Source organism: Myotis daubentonii, chromosome 14 (genome assembly GCF_963259705.1).
Source record: "Myotis daubentonii chromosome 14, mMyoDau2.1, whole genome shotgun sequence".
Taxonomy (NCBI): Eukaryota; Metazoa; Chordata; class Mammalia; order Chiroptera; family Vespertilionidae; genus Myotis; species Myotis daubentonii.
Window position 1 is genome coordinate 47,343,189 of NC_081853.1, and position 15,307 is coordinate 47,358,495.

General features: G+C 47.1%; 1 protein-coding gene and 1 long non-coding RNA gene across 2 annotated transcripts in view; one reads left to right on the plus strand and one right to left on the minus strand.

The window, feature by feature from the left end:
- Window positions 1–728: 728 nt before the first annotated feature.
- On the plus strand, window positions 729–4,556 carry LOC132215649 (uncharacterized). Its single transcript, XR_009448572.1, has 3 exons — window positions 729–1,314; window positions 1,549–3,515; window positions 3,612–4,556. It is a non-coding gene; the product is annotated as an uncharacterized LOC132215649 (long non-coding RNA).
- Window positions 4,557–4,890: 334 nt separating this feature from the next.
- SUSD5 (sushi domain containing 5) overlaps window positions 4,891–15,307 on the minus strand; it is a 35,106-nt gene continuing 24,689 nt past the window's right edge. The window contains exon 5 of the mRNA XM_059664165.1: window positions 4,891–6,521. Coding sequence (XP_059520148.1) covers window positions 5,218–6,521 — 1,304 coding nt within the window. The 3' untranslated portion in view covers window positions 4,891–5,217. The remainder of the gene's footprint in view (window positions 6,522–15,307) is intronic.

Below are 15,307 nucleotides of genomic sequence, written 5' to 3' on the forward strand. Positions count from 1 at the left end.
CCTGTTGTCCTCACCCCTGGCATTCCGGAGAACCACTGGGTCCATCGACCACAAAGGCCGCCTTAGGAAAGGTTGCTTTTAGGGCTTCTTGCTAAGGGAACGTTAAGAGCACAAAAATTGTATTGAACCGAACTCGGTGGCAAACAGAAAATGATCTGTTAGATTGTCAGCGGGAAAGGGTTTATTATGACTGCCGGTGGGATAAACAGGGGCCGGTTTCTGCCAACATTTATGGAAATAACGTTTTTAAGTTTTAAATGTGAGCTGTAAACCTAAGCGCCTTCAGTTAAAAAAAAAAAAAAAAATTTCAATGCTGGAGCTGTCGGGAGGAGGTGGATCGGTGCCAGAGCAAACATTCTCATTTAATAGTGTTTGCACATGGAGCTGCAACACAGTTTGTAGCGAGGCCCTGAGAAAAACCCACAACTAATCCTTCATCGCAGCTGTCTGAACTCTTGATCATCTGCCATCCCCCAAACAGCGCCTTCTTTTTTCTGGTGGCCCCAGGCTTGAATGACTTAGTGTGGAGAGTTTAAACTATATGCAAGGCGGGGAGGGAAAAGGGAAGGGAACCTTAAATAAGCCTCAGCCGAAGGTTTTGTGCATGCACTTCCTGTGCTTGCAGCCGGGGTAGGGCTGTTCCCCGCCCCAGGCCATCTCCCCGAGAGGGGAGAGGCCACGACAGCCCAGACAGCCCAGCTTCGCCTAGACTGACCCTCTCCTGCCACAGAAGGATGCTTCTCTCCCTAGGGCAGGCCTGTGAGCCACCAGACCTTCGCTCCTAACATTGCCCCACAGAGATCTGGCTTTGGGGCTTGTTGAGGAAATGAATTGGCTCACTACCTCCTTGCAGCCGGTAGGGTAAGATACTGGTGCCTCGTTTTGCCAGAAAAGAAGAGGAAGAAATTAAGAAATGGGGCCTGGCCGGCATGGCTCAGTGGTTGAGCATCGACCTATGAGCCAGGAGGTCATGGTTTGATTCCCGGTCAGGGCACATGCCAGGGTTGCAGGCCGGATCCCCAATGTGGGGCATGCAGGAGGCAGCCGATCATTGCTTCTCCGCCATCATTGATGTTTCTAACTCTCCCTCTCCCTTCCTCTCTGAAAAAAAAAAAAGAAAGAAAGAAAGATAGAAAAATGTGGCCAACAGATCCAGGAGCAACCACAGAGCTTTACTGCCCACTTTAGGGTGGCGGTCGGTAGGCCAAACTATGAAGGTTGCTGATGTCTTTCCATCCCTCCTCCCTTGGGTAGGGCAGTTAAGACCATCTCGCTCTTGTGGGAAATTTAGAGCCTGGAAGGTTATTAAAAACAGTGATGAGCCGTGACTGGTTTGGCTCAGTGGATAGAGCGTCAGCCTGTGGACTGAAAGGTCCCAGGTTCGATTCCAGTCAAGGTCATGTACCTTGATTGTGGGAACATCCCCAGTGGGGGGTGTGCAGGACGCAGCTGATCGATGTTTCTCTCTCATCGATGTTTCTAACTCTCTATTCCTCTCCCCTCTCTGTAAAAAATCAATAAAATATATATATATATTTTTTTAAAAAGTGATGATTTAAAAAAAAAATCACATTAAATGTCTCATTTTGCGTATTCTTTACAGTTTTCATTCTCTATCGGCTGGATGAGACTGCCTAACCACACCCGGTCATTCTGGGCTGCCTGTTCTAATGAGCTGTTTGCTCAGGCCGGTGAGATTTCTGACACTGACTTAGCAAAGCAGAGCCCTTTCCCCAAGGACTTCCGGATCTCTCGCAGCAAGTGGTCCTGGTTAGAGCCCTGGTTTCAGGAGCTAGGGGTTCATTCTCCCAAGGAAGGTTCTCTCTCAGAGACCTGGGGTCACATTAGGAAAAACTTTTTTTTTTTAATTGATTTTTAGAGAGAGGGAAAGACAGAGAGAAATATCGATGTGAGAGAAATACAGTGATTGGTTGCCTCCTGCATACACCCTGACCAGGGCCCAGGCCGGGGAGGAGCCTGTAACCGAGGTACATGCCCTTGACCGGATCGAACCCAGGACCCTTTGGTCTGCAGGCCGACACTCTATCCACTGAGCCAAACAGGCTAGGGCAGGAAAAACATTTTGAATCTAGGGCTTGCTTTGGATCTGATGAGTTGGTCTGAGAAGTGACAGAAGAGTCACTATTGCACGCAAAGGACCAACAACATCTTCGGGCCTGACTGCCAACAGCCACCATGGCCCATGCCTGTCACTACAGGCCAAGCAAGGAGAAAGGAGGGCATAGAAGGAGGCAGGTGGAAAGAGAGAGGAGCCAGCCAGTGCAAAAGCAGACCCACGGTAGCGAGAGTTCAAACACCAGCTTCTAGAAGAAGCAGAGGCAGACACAGATTTCATTGATGCCGGCCCAAGAACTGTAGAGGATCCAGTGGGAAAGTTTGGAGTGAGGAGTGGCGACATGGGAATAAGAGTTTGCGCGTTGACAGGTGTCTTAGGTCTGGATCCCTTGAAGTAAAGCCTGTGAGAGAGGTGAGTAATCTCTGGTTGGGTGAGGAAGGGGGAGGAGGATGCGAGGAGCGGGCAGGAGCTCTGCAGACTCCCCTGAAACCCTGCTGCAGGGAGAGCTAGGCTTAGAGGGGTAGCTTAGACACAGCAAGTATTAAGGCACTATTTTCAAGCTAATCTTTTTTTTTTTTTTTAAAGCCATTGTGAATGTAACCTAGATATAAAATACATTAAACAACTATTTAGGGAAATCTTTATTTTAAATATCGCAGAAGCTTTGTGTTAATAGAACCCCTCCCCCAATTTTCATGAACATTAAAACATTTACTAGTCTCAAAACATGCATAATGACAGCGTTTTAATCATTCGCTTTCTACATGCTTTTTAGATCCTCTAACATTAATTTAAATGACACCAAATCAATGAAAACTTAAAAACGTATGTGTTGGGCTTATTTTGCAGTTCGTGTCTAGAAAATAATACATTTCCATGTATTAATATATTTGTAATAAATGTATTAATCCACCTGTATTAATATTACCCATTTTGGGGTTGCTGTTAAGTAAATGTTCTTGGATTATTACATAGATGTGGATAACACAATCCCAATGCTGAGACGGAGGTTATTTTACATAGTTAAAAATAGAAAAGCTATCTTGTAATAGATTAGAAAAGAATCTATAAACATATACAGTCTCTGGCTTTTATTCTGTTGTGTTTTGCTTTGGCTACATGCAGAAGGCATTTCATTCCCATTGTTCTAGATTTCATCTGACACATGGGTAGGTGTTCCATTTGGTACCTTCAGGTCTTGGTTTTACCCAATATGGAGACGAAGGTCTTTCATTTTGCTGTGCTGCCTTTATAGCTACTTAGACTATTATTTTTCCAAAGCTTGTGCTGAAAAGAGGTGGCAGGGTAGAAAACATGTTGCAGGAATTCTTTTTATCCTCGGGTAAAACACCACCACCAACTTTTCACTTGTAAAGAAGTTCAGGATCCCTCTTATGACACACACAAACACTCAGACTCTCAGAGTCTCAAAATACAGGTATGCCTTCATCACTTTCTACCAGTGAGGACGATTTCTAAGAAGGTGATTCATATTAGAAAAATGTGATGTGTTTTGTTTCTGTGCCAATACTAGGAAACCGCTGGAGATGGTATTGCAGGAGCTTCGAACGCTGCCTCAGTCGCACATTGACTTCCGTGCAAGACAAACCACAGGTGTTATTCATCTTCTGGCCTCTAGGCTTCAGCGCACCTCAAAGCACCCCAAATGGTTCTCAAGCTTGAGTTGCATTTAAATCACCCGGAGGGCTAGTTAAAACACAGAGCCAGGCCCACCCCCAGGGTTCCCGCTTCATGGGTCTGGGCTGGCACCAGAAAATTTGCAGCTCCAGCATGATTCCAGGAGAAGTGGATGCCTCTGGTCCAAGGACCACGCTCTGAGAACTGCTGTCATAAACAGTTCTTGCTGAGCCACCAGAAGATGATCTAGATGCTATGAAATGGGTGGCTCTACAGCCAGATGAATCCATCCTGGGCTCACGCTGTTTCCATGGAGCTCACAATTGTCACCACAGAGTGAAGACCAGGTGGGCACAGGTCATTTCCCATTTTCAGTTCCTATGTCTCGCCATCAAGGAGGTATCCACACCTGATATCCTCGTCCTTAGCCCTCTTAAAACTTGTCCCCCTCCCATGTCATTCCCTCTTACTGGAGTTCAGAGAAATGGTTAATCCGGAGAGAGGAAACGAAGGACTGAGCTCTGTTAGTCCTGGCAAAAATTCTAAGACATTCCTAGGCACAGACCGGTCAAGGACAACTACGCCATTTCCGAGCGGAAACAGTGCTTACCGGTACAAAGCTGACCTTATTTTTTAAAAAACGATGGGCTGTCCCACAGAACGGAGGGAACAGCGGTGGATGTGTGTCCGGCCACTCCTCACCTTGCCCTCCCCGATCCCCAACAAAATGTCAGTCTTAACTTCTCTCCAATTTCAACAAACAATTAGAAAGAAGTCTCAAAGCTTCCAGACTATGTCCTGGTTCTTAGCTCATTTGCCCTCAGCAACATCACATTAAAAGGAAATAACCCATTATTCCAGCGGTTCTCAACCTGTGGGTCGCAACCATCGGAAAAACACATATAGCATATCAGATATTTACATTACGATTCATAACAGTAGCAAAATTACAGTTATGAAGTAGCAACGAAAATAATTTTATGGTTGGGGGTCACCACAACATGAGGAACTGTATTAAAGGGTCGCGGCATTAGGAAGGTTGAGAACCACTGGTATAAGGTCCCATTCCCAACACTTAAATATCTGTATCCTAAATAACACTGCTCTCAAATACTCCATTTATTATGCCTATTGCAAAAATGTCAGGTCATGGAGGCAGTCATCTTATTTCTTAAGAAGAAAAGACAATAGTATGATGAAGCAAGAGGTGAGTTTTGATCTTGTGGTGGAATTAGGGCCCAAGCCCAGGTCTGGGAATGAGTGCGATTCATTCCAGGGCAGATGGCTGAGGAGATACTGACATGTGTGATGACACCATCAAAGCTGTCCTGCCAGGTACCTCAGAGATTACTTCTCAGCTTAGAAAACAAAGACCTGAGAGCAAAAGGCAAGCCCTCGTCCACCTGTTTCATGCTCTAGTGAACGATCAGTGTTTACCAATGTGATGTATCACAGTTCGTTTTCCTACCAAGTGGCTTTGGGAGAGCCCACGCTAAAGGTGGCTAGACCTTCTCCATCTCAATCTGCTGATGGTAGTGCCTAGCCTGCCGCTGGCCAACGTTCAGCTTGTACACGGAGCTCTTGTGCTGGCACCGGCGGTAGCCCCACACGGCCGCCACGCCTGCCAGGAGCAGCAGCAGGCACAGGACGGTGACGACCGTGGCGATGATGGGGCCTCTGCTGAAGCTGGGACACTCGTCTCCTACACATGGCTCCATGGTTGGAAGAAGCTCCTCAGTTGCACCTGGACCAGGGCCTTCCTGTCCCAAGAAGTCCTCTGACAGCAGGTATGGGAAGTTATCCTGGACCTCGGGAGCCGTGGTTTCCATGGGGACCTGGGTGGCTGCCATGGTAGTTGAGGGAATGTGGTTGGGCGTCTTTGGGACAGCAGTTGTTACTGTCTCCAGAGTAGAGCTGGTGAGTTCATAGGGTGAGGTGGCCACAGGAGACTTCTCGATGGCAAACCTCCAAGGGACAGTTGACTGGTACCTGGTCAAGCCACCATCTCCCTTGCTGGGACCCTCGGTTTCAGACACACTCTTGGGTCGGACAGCAGAAGCTTCTGCCTCTAGTGTTTGAGTTGGAAGAACTGAACTGTGGGTCGTGTCCTCCTTTGGCGTGAAGGTGGTACTCCTGGGCTTATTAACTTCCACAAGAATGGGCTGATGGGAAGTAAAGAGAGCACATTCTTCCAACCCTACTGACCCATCTCCCTTGTCCCCATCTTCTTCTACTTCCTCCTCTTCTGCCTCTGTCTTCCTCCAAGCCCCATCAGTCACAGGGTAGCCGTCTAACCAGGACTCGTCGCTGCTGCTCACCATCGGGTCCCCTGCCTTGCTGTCATTCCTGCCTACATACGGCCCCGAGGGTCCACCAGTGCTGCTATAGGTCACCTTGGTTTCAGGTTCACCGGGGGCCAACGTTATGCCACTGTGGTTGTCTCCAGCAGGAAGCTGCTTTTTGGTGTCATCATCCATCTCCTTTTCCAGCTCAAGCTTGTGGAAGGTCTCGGCAGGAAGCCAGAACAAGTACTTCCCTTTCAGTACCGATCCTGGCAGGTCTGTGGGAACGCTGCTCCCAGGGCTGGGCAAGCCTGTGGTTGGCACAAAGGCTGTATCCTGGGCTATGTTTTCTCTGCCCGCAGAAATGGAGACCAGACGGTCCTGTTTGGGGGCCTCCTCGGGGGCTTCTCCTTGACCCCGGTCCTCCTCGGCCTCTGTCCGGGCATCCTCCCTGAGCTCTCGGAATGACACAGACCTGTCATCAGGGAAATTATCTTCATAGTCAATATGTGCCTCAGCCTCATCTGGAAGGAAAGGGAGGGAAAACTGTGTTAGGTCCAAGTTCACAGAGCCGGTGTAGAACACGAGAAAGGAAAATAAAAAGGATAGGGACCGAAACAGATGAAATAAAACTGTCACTCACAGATGATATGACTGTGTACGACAGATTAACCCAAAGAATCTATAGTAATAAAAGTGTAATATGCTAATTAGACTGGACAGCTGAATGACCTTCCAGACATCCTTCCGGATGTCCTTCCGGACAACCTTCTGGACGAAGCCTGGGCTGTGAGGGCTGAGCCCCTTGCACGAATTTTGTGCATCGAGCCTCTAGTCTACATATAAAAGCTGTTATAATTAATATGTGACTATCAAGAACACTGGGTCTATAGTCCATATAAAATATCAATTGTATTTCTATCTACCATCAATGAACAGAAAACAAAAATGTAAAAAGATGCCACTTGCCATAGCATTAAAAAAAAATCAGACACCTAGGAATAAATCTAACAAAAGATGTGCAATATTTCTAATGGCACAAAATATTGCTGAGAAAAATTAAAGGAGACCTAAATAAATGAAGGGGTGGACCATGTTCACGTAATGGGAGGCTCAAAGTGTTATCAGGTCTGTCCAAATTAATCTATCTAGATTTAATACAATCCTAACAAATCTGAGACACTGACAAGCTGATATTAAAATTTATGGAAATGCAAAGGGCCAAGAATAGACAAGGTATTCTTGAAAAAGAAGAGAAAAGCTGGAGGATGTACACTACAGGATTTCCAGATTTACTATAAAGCTGGAGTACTTTTTAAGACTGTGGTATTGGCCCCAAAATTAATAACAGCATTACATTAACATTATGAACTTCTTATTCATCAAAGCCACCAGGAAGGGAGTCAAAAGGCAAGCCACAGAGTTGAAGATATTTGCAATACATATAATCCTCAAAGGTTTGTATCCAGAACTTATAAAGAGTTCCTACAAATGTATAATAAATGGACAGAGAAACCTTCGCAAAGTTGGCAAGATACTTGAATTGGCACAAAAAAGAAATCTAAATAGACATTAAATGTGTAAAGACACTCAACCTCAATTGTAATAGAGAAATGCTAATTACAGCCGTAATGAGATACCATTACATAGCACCAAAATGGCTAAAATGCAGCAGGCTGGCAATGTTGAGTGTTCACAAGGATGTGCAGGTGGAAGTGGGAATTGGAACAATAATTATGGAAAACTGCCCAGGTATTGCTGCCGAAATTGAACATGTGTGTGCTCTGTGGCACAGCAATTCCACTACTGAATGTACACTCAACAGCAGTGTGTGCACATGGGTACCGAAAGACAGGCACCAGAATAACCAAAACCTGGGAACAATTCAAATGTCCCCTAGCTGCAGAACTGACACATACACCGTTGTATAAGGGTGGGGCAAAAGTAGGCTCACAGTTGTTTGTATGAAAACTAACACAAGAATACAAAACTCTGTTTTGCATATTCACCACTGTAGACCTACTTTTGCCCCACCCTTTATTCACACAATGAACATGAACCAACCACCACTCCCACAAGGGCACGGATGACTCTCTCAGCTGTGATGTTGGACATAAGAAGCCAGGCACAAAAGAACACATTCTGGGTGATTCTATTTACATACAGTTCAAAAACAGACAAAACTACTCTATGGTGTTAAAAGTCAGGAAGGTGGTATAGGAGAGAGGGGTGACGACTGAGTCTGGGCATAAGCAGGGCTTTGGGGTTACTGGCAACGTTCATTCTACTTCTTAACCTGTGTGGTGGCTAACATTTCTTGTTTCTTTTCTGATAATTTATTGATCATTCCCTTGTAATGTGTATGTTATAATTAAGTGAAAAGGTGCCTTTTGATTTGCTCTTTGTAAGACTACGCTGTGAAGTATTCTGAATCCAGCTGAGTAGCCATGAGCGGAGGCCCCACAGTCAGGAGGCCCAGAAAGCAAGGCCAGCGGCTCAGGAAGGCTCAGGACGCTGTGTCCTCAGGAGAGAGCAGCCTGCTGGGCTTTCCCCATTCTCGGTGGTCTTTACAAGTCAAGTTCTACAGGGAGACATACTTAACTATTACAACAGAAGCCCTCCCTGGATATTGGGATATAAGAAATATAGATGTGTCTTTGCCCCTGGTTCCTGGCATAGGGCCCCTAAAACCCTTGGAATTTCCTGAGGGATAAGGGTGATAAGAACAACTGTTGTTATTAATAACAAGCTTCTTCACCATAGAGGGAGGAGTTTATGTTAATGAGGTGATTTGGTGGGCCCCTCAGTAGCTTCAGGATGGTGGAGGGCTGGTTGTCAGAGGAACCAACCATGTGATTAGAGGGTTGGAACTATCAGCCCCATTCCCTAACCTCCGGGGAGGAGGGAGGAGGGAGGAGGGAGGAGGAAAGAGGGAGGAGGGAGGAGGGAGGAGGAAAGAGGGAGGAGGGAGGAAGGAGGAGCTGGAGACTGAGTTTACTCCCAATGGCCGTGATTTCATCCATCATGCCTATGTAATGAAACTTCCATGGAAACCCAGAAACCACAGGGTTGGGAGAGCTCCAGGTTGGTGAATGCATCCATGTGCCAGGAGGGTGACTCACCCCAGCTTCACAGGGACAGGAGCTCCTATGCTCCGGATCCTTCCAGACCTCTCCCTGTGCACCTCTTCCTCTGTATCCTTTCTAATAAGCTGGTCATTGTTCTGTGAGCCATGCTAGCAAATTATGGAGCCTGAGGAGGGGGTGGTGAGAACCCACAATTTAGAGCCAGTCAGTCAGCAATATGGGAGGCCCTGGACTTGCGGTTGATGTCTGAAGTCGGCGGCTGGGGTGGGGGTGGGGGGGCAGTTTTGTGGGACTGAGCCCTTAACCCGTGCGGTTGGCACTAACTCTGGGTAGTTAACATTAGAATTCAATTCAGTTGTAGGACACCCGGCTACTGTTGGGAGACTTGGAGAATTGGTTGTTAGTGCGAGACCCCACCCATCCCCCTCAGATGCACATTTTTGGTGTCAAAAGTGTTCTGTGGGCAGAAACAGATCTTAGTTTTTCCCACTTCTCTTTGCACCTTGGAAAGCACAGAGTGTAAGTAGCTCCAGAACCAAGGTCTGGGGGGGGGGGGGGGGGGGGGATGCTGAGGCATCGTGTGGCACGTTCCCCGGCTCCGAGACCGGATTCGTGGACATTTGGCTTATTTCAAATGTCCACAGAAGAATGCCCAAACCTATAGAAAAGTTTCATAAGGGGCTATTTGAGCCAACATTTTGAGGACATGCCTGGAAGCAAGATCTCAACAGGCTGAGAAGATGGCCCAGAGAATGGCAGTTTTGCAGCTCATTTTACACTTTAGAATCAGAGGAGAAGGCTTGGAGAGGGTTACGTGAAATCCATCGGTGGCAGGTTAAGGAGGCTGGAGAAAGCAAAGCAGGGAATCTCTAGAATTGGATAAAAAGTAAAATGGAGCCCAAACCGGTTTGGCTCAGTGGATGGAGCGTCGGCTTGCGGACTGAGGGGTCCCAGGTTCGATTCCGGTCAAGGGCATGTACCTGGGTTGTGGGCACATCCCCAGTAGGAGATGTGCAGGAGGCGGCTGATCGATGTTTCTCTCTCATCGATGTTTCTAACTCTCTCCCTCCCTTCCTCTCTGTAAAAAATCAATAAAATATATATTTTTTTTAAAAAAAGTAAAATGGAGAAGGGCTTCCTTAGCTAATAATTAACATTTACTGCAGGTAGAGATGGTATGCGGGAGAACAAGATAACCCGTGAGGGGTCTGTGCTCCGGTGCCTGCTCTTGTGCCCTGAGGGGTCCAGATAAGAAAACCACTCTGTCATTTCAAAGGTATGTTATCCTCGATGCATAAGAAACAGGTACAGGGCTCGCTTAAGGGCAAGACTGACCTTTGCTAGGGAAGCTGTAGGCCTGCCAGGTGACCACCCGCCATGACCTGCCCAGTTAGGGATTTATGATCTGAACACCCTGTGTGGTTGGTTACTTTTGGTCACTGAGCTTGTTAGGCCTGCCATGTACCACCCTACCCCCCTTCCTGAGCTTGTCAGGTTCATGACACTGATAAGACTCCATAGTGCTTGTTGCATGACTTGCAGAGTTATAAACAACATCTAAAATCCTTTCTAATCTGCTCCTGAAATTAAGGCCCATTCACTTGTGTCCTCAGTCAAAAAAGAAACAGTGGCCGAAACCGGTTTGGCTCAGTGGATAGAGCATCGGCCTGCGGACTCAAGGGTCCCGGGTTCGATTCCGGTCAGGGGCATGTAACTTGGTTGCGGGCACATCCCCAGTAGGAGGTGTGCAGGAGGCAGCAGATCGATGTTTCTCTCTCATCGATATTTCTAACTCTCTATCTCTCTCCCTTCCTCTCTGTAAAAAATCAATAAAATATATTAAAAAAAAAAAAAAAGAAACAGTGGCTAAAGAGCAAACACCTCTGATAAATGTAAAATGCATGTATGTTTTATGCTAAAAAAAAAAGCCCTGTTATCATTTCAGGAAATCCTTCCGCCCCATGATGTCCCGTTCACCATCCCCAGACAAAAGCCACCTCAGATGGCTGGACCGTTCTTAGGTCTCATAGAATTCCAATGCGGGTCCCAGGGCTCGGTCAGGCTGCCCCCCTGCACCCTCACTGTGTGTCACTGCCTCGTTCTCGGTGCCACCGTCCTTCCGAGCACTGCACCCATCTACTCCCTCTTCCAACACTGAGTGCCCACTGTGTGTCTGATGGGCTCGGGGTCACTGGTGAATAGGACAGAGCCCCTGTCCCCATGGAACATGTGGTTCAGAATCCCTGCTCTGGAGTCTGTCAGGTGGAGTTGCAAAGCTTTGCTGTGCACACGTTCTTGCCATCCTGCTGGGTAAACATGAGGTTTTGCATGGAAGTACCTCCCTTTCTTAAAAACACAGCAAGAAATAAAACAAAAGCCACTATGACAAAACTTTCTCTAAGATTTACCAGCATATATATATATATATATATCAAGTCATCCTGAATCCAGATGGAGAGTCAAAGCCACGACTTAAATCTTTGACTTGAAGATAATAAGATAATGTGGTTGGATTGTTTCATGTGGTTTCTCTGACTGGTTATGGTAGACTGATTTAAAAAATGGCCGCAATTCTCCGCTCTCCCCCACATTAAGTCCTTTTGCAATGTGATTGTGTAGCTCTGGCCTTCAAGAAGTGGGGCCTGCCCTGGCCCGTTTGGCTCAGTGGATAGAGCATCGGCCTGTGGACTGAAGGTTCTGGGTTTGATTCTGGTCAAGGGCACATGCCTGGGTTGCAGGCTCGATCCCCAGTAGGGGGCATGCAGGAGGCAGCCGATCAATGATTCTCTTTTAACATTGATGTTTCTATCTATCTCTCCCTCTCCCTTCCTCTCTGAAATCAATAAGAATACCTTTTTTTAAAAAGTGGGGCCTATTTTACCATTTCTTTTATATGGATGTGTTTATGATACAATTCAATGAGCTCTATAACCTTTGATTTTTGAAACATTCTATATTTATGTTACTCTTAAAAATTTAAACAAATGATCAAAAACGGACACAGAATTTAGCTACTGAATACCCAAGTTTAAAGGAATAATTCAATTGATAGCCAGGCAGAAAAGGCAAATCATGAGCAAGAACAAAAATTAAATCAGGTGTGCCTATAATTTCTCCTCAGCATTCAATAGAAGACAGAAGAACAATGCCTATAATCTTCGAGGGAAAGGAAATTCAACAATATTATACTTTGTTAAGATGTCATTCAATTATAAACATAGTAGGCATTCATTTTTCTTAGGATGTTTTACTTTGAAATGTTTCAAGAATCCACTGTGTGATATTGTGTGTGTTACTGCCATTAAGCTGTAAACCAGTTGCTACCAAATAAGAATTTACAATTGAGGAGCAGACAGCATTTTATCAGGAAACATATTCTCTAGATGTGGCTACTGTAAGTGCTTCTATTACCGGTATTTTTTTTAAATGTTTTTATTGATTTCAGAGAGGAAAGGAAAGGGAGAGAGAGATAGAAACATCAATGATGAGAGAGAGCCATCGATCGGCTGCCTCCTGCATGCCCTCTACTGGGGATCAAGCTCGCAACCCGGGCATGTGCCCCTGACCAGAATTGAACCCGGAACCTTTCAGTCTGCAGGCCAACACTCTATTCACTGAGCCAAACGGGCCAGGGCTATTACCTGTATCTTGATCAAAACCATTGCTTTGCTAATTAGCACCCTGAATATCTAAAATGGCTTTCTATTGGTGACCATAGTGGCCTGATAACTACAATAATAACCAAAAGAAATGGGCCGTCATGGGTGAAATGAAAGGTATTTATATTTATGATATGGGGATTGGCTAAGAATATTTCAGAGACACTTCTTACTTTTACACGGACAGGGTAAAACCAAACTCGACCTTGATGCTTGACACATAGACCTTAAATGGTCTCACTTGGAAGGAATGTGTTACTCACCAGAACTACGGAGACAGTACCCATCTGTGCTGGCAGTGACCTGCCACTTGACATGCCACCCTGCTCTCGCTGCACACCTGCCCAGCTCCCCTGCCCGGGGAACTCTGAGAACAGCGACATGTCCCCCCTGCCTTGTGTTCCCAGCACACAGCCTGGTGCTTGGCACGTAGCAGCCACTCCAGACCTGTCTGCTGAATGAATAAATGAGTGAGTGAAGAGGTGCATGAGTTTTGATACATCTTGATTCAGTCTGGGAGTCCATCAGCCAGGGCGTTATTTGCTTTGTGATAGTAGCAAAGAATAGTAAAGGACCCCTGAGTTCTAGTTTTGAACAGAATCCCTGCCTGCTAAATTCCTTCTCGCGGGCCACCCACCCCATGACCCTAAATACGCCAGAGTCAGAAGGTACCTGGAATAGGGGCAGGAAACACTGGCCTAACATATAAGGTTAGAGCTGAGAATCTGGGAAAGGTCAGCCCACTGGCTATGGGGAGGCCTGCCTTGACCCGGACCCTTATGGTCAGTCTGAGCTCAGAGTGTGCATAGGTTTGTCTGTCTGTTGTCTGGAGGTTTTGCCTCCACAGCTCCCTGAGCCAAAAGCATCTCTGGATGGCAGCCTGGGCCCCGAGCGAAGCTCTTCTGATCTCCCCAAGTCAAGTCTCACAAGTCAAGGTGCTGGCTCAGAAACAGGCTCTCACTTTGTCAGTTTTCCCCAAACCGCAGATGAAGACGAGGACACCGAGTGTTTATAAATAGCCTGCTCGTGAAAAAGTGTCCCAAGCCTGTTTTTCTCCTCATGAGCCACAGTCAAGTTTGTTACTCACTGAATTTCAACCACCAATGACGCTCCATCCCCCAGATTCAGCAGCCCAGCTCCTTGCCAGTTGAGGTCGTTTTCTCTTTGCTCCCCTTGCTGTCCTGGGTCCCCACTCTCCTTCATCCTCCAGCGATCCCTTCCAGCCCTCCCCTCCCCTCCCCTCCCCACCTCTCCCTGAAACCTGTGCGAACACAACACGGGGCCTTGTGAGTTAGACCAACAGGTCCAGGAAATGTAAACTTCGTGGGTTCTCTTGGCAAAAACCAGGCTGTTCCCTGTGTGTTTCTACCTTTAGGAAAACAGAGGACCACAGAGAGATAGAGCTCAGGGGTGAGAGGAGAAGGCTCACTTGTGCGCTGCCCGCGTTGTTTATCCGGGCGTGACAGGGTCAAGGGTGAAGTACACAAGGCCGGAGCCAGAAGCCTGGCATGCTCCTAGGGCCGGTCATCTTTTTTCATGCTGTTGCATTTCTGGAAGCCCACACGGACCTTTTTTTTCCTTCTCTCTCTCTCTCTCTGGTCTTGGCTACTCAGCCTTTAAAAATAGTAATTTTGAAAAAGACAACCAGACAAGCCAGAAATAACCACTGGCTCGATGAAGCTCTGAACAAATATGGCAATATTGACAAGGAAAGTCTGAATTCGGCTCCAGTCTCCTGTTTTATTCTGTAAAGGAAGTCAAGTCCCAGAGATGAAGAAAAATAGAAACTGAAGGTAATTTAAGGAAACAAAAGAAAAGCTTTAGAAACGACAGAAAAAGCAGAGGAACTCTCAGAGTGTTGGAACAACCCGTTTGCAGGGCGAGCCGAGGTTTAGACGCCCTGGCGGAAGCACAGACGCCATACAGATGTTGGAGTGAGACCTGCCTGGCTTTCTGTCTTGGCCCTGCTTCTCTCTGGCTGTGTGACGCAGGCAAATCACTGAACCTTCCTGTGCCTCGGTTTCCCCATCTGTACATTGGAACAGGCCGTTTCTACTTGTGAAGATTAAAGGAGAAGTCCAGTGTGTAAGGCTCCTCGCCGAGAAAGGGGCACAGGAGGCCCGGGGAGGACGGGGATGGTCTTTGTTTTGGTTGTAGTGGTGGTTCCCTGGGTCACACACCTGTGACAGCTCAGAGACGTCTGTACTCTAAATGGGTACAGTCTACTGGATGCCAATTACACGTCAACAGAGCTGTTAAAGGACAGAATCTGGGAAAGGTCAGCCCACTGGACAGAGTCCCAACCAAGGCCCAGGACAGAGACGGCCAGGGCGCGTCTGGCCTGGTTGACGGCCACTCTTTTCTCAGGGCCTCACCGGGGAAGGTGCCTCGCTTCCAGAGCTGCGACAGGCCTGGAGAGGAAGCGGCCGCCTATCTGCTGTTGAGCTCAGAGGCAGCGGGGCTGGTTGGGTGAGGGCGTCACTCACTTTCCCAATCTACAGACTAGGAAGTGCAAGCAGAAGCCATGGGGCTTGGGGTGGAAGATCTTAAAGGCCTTTCGGAGCC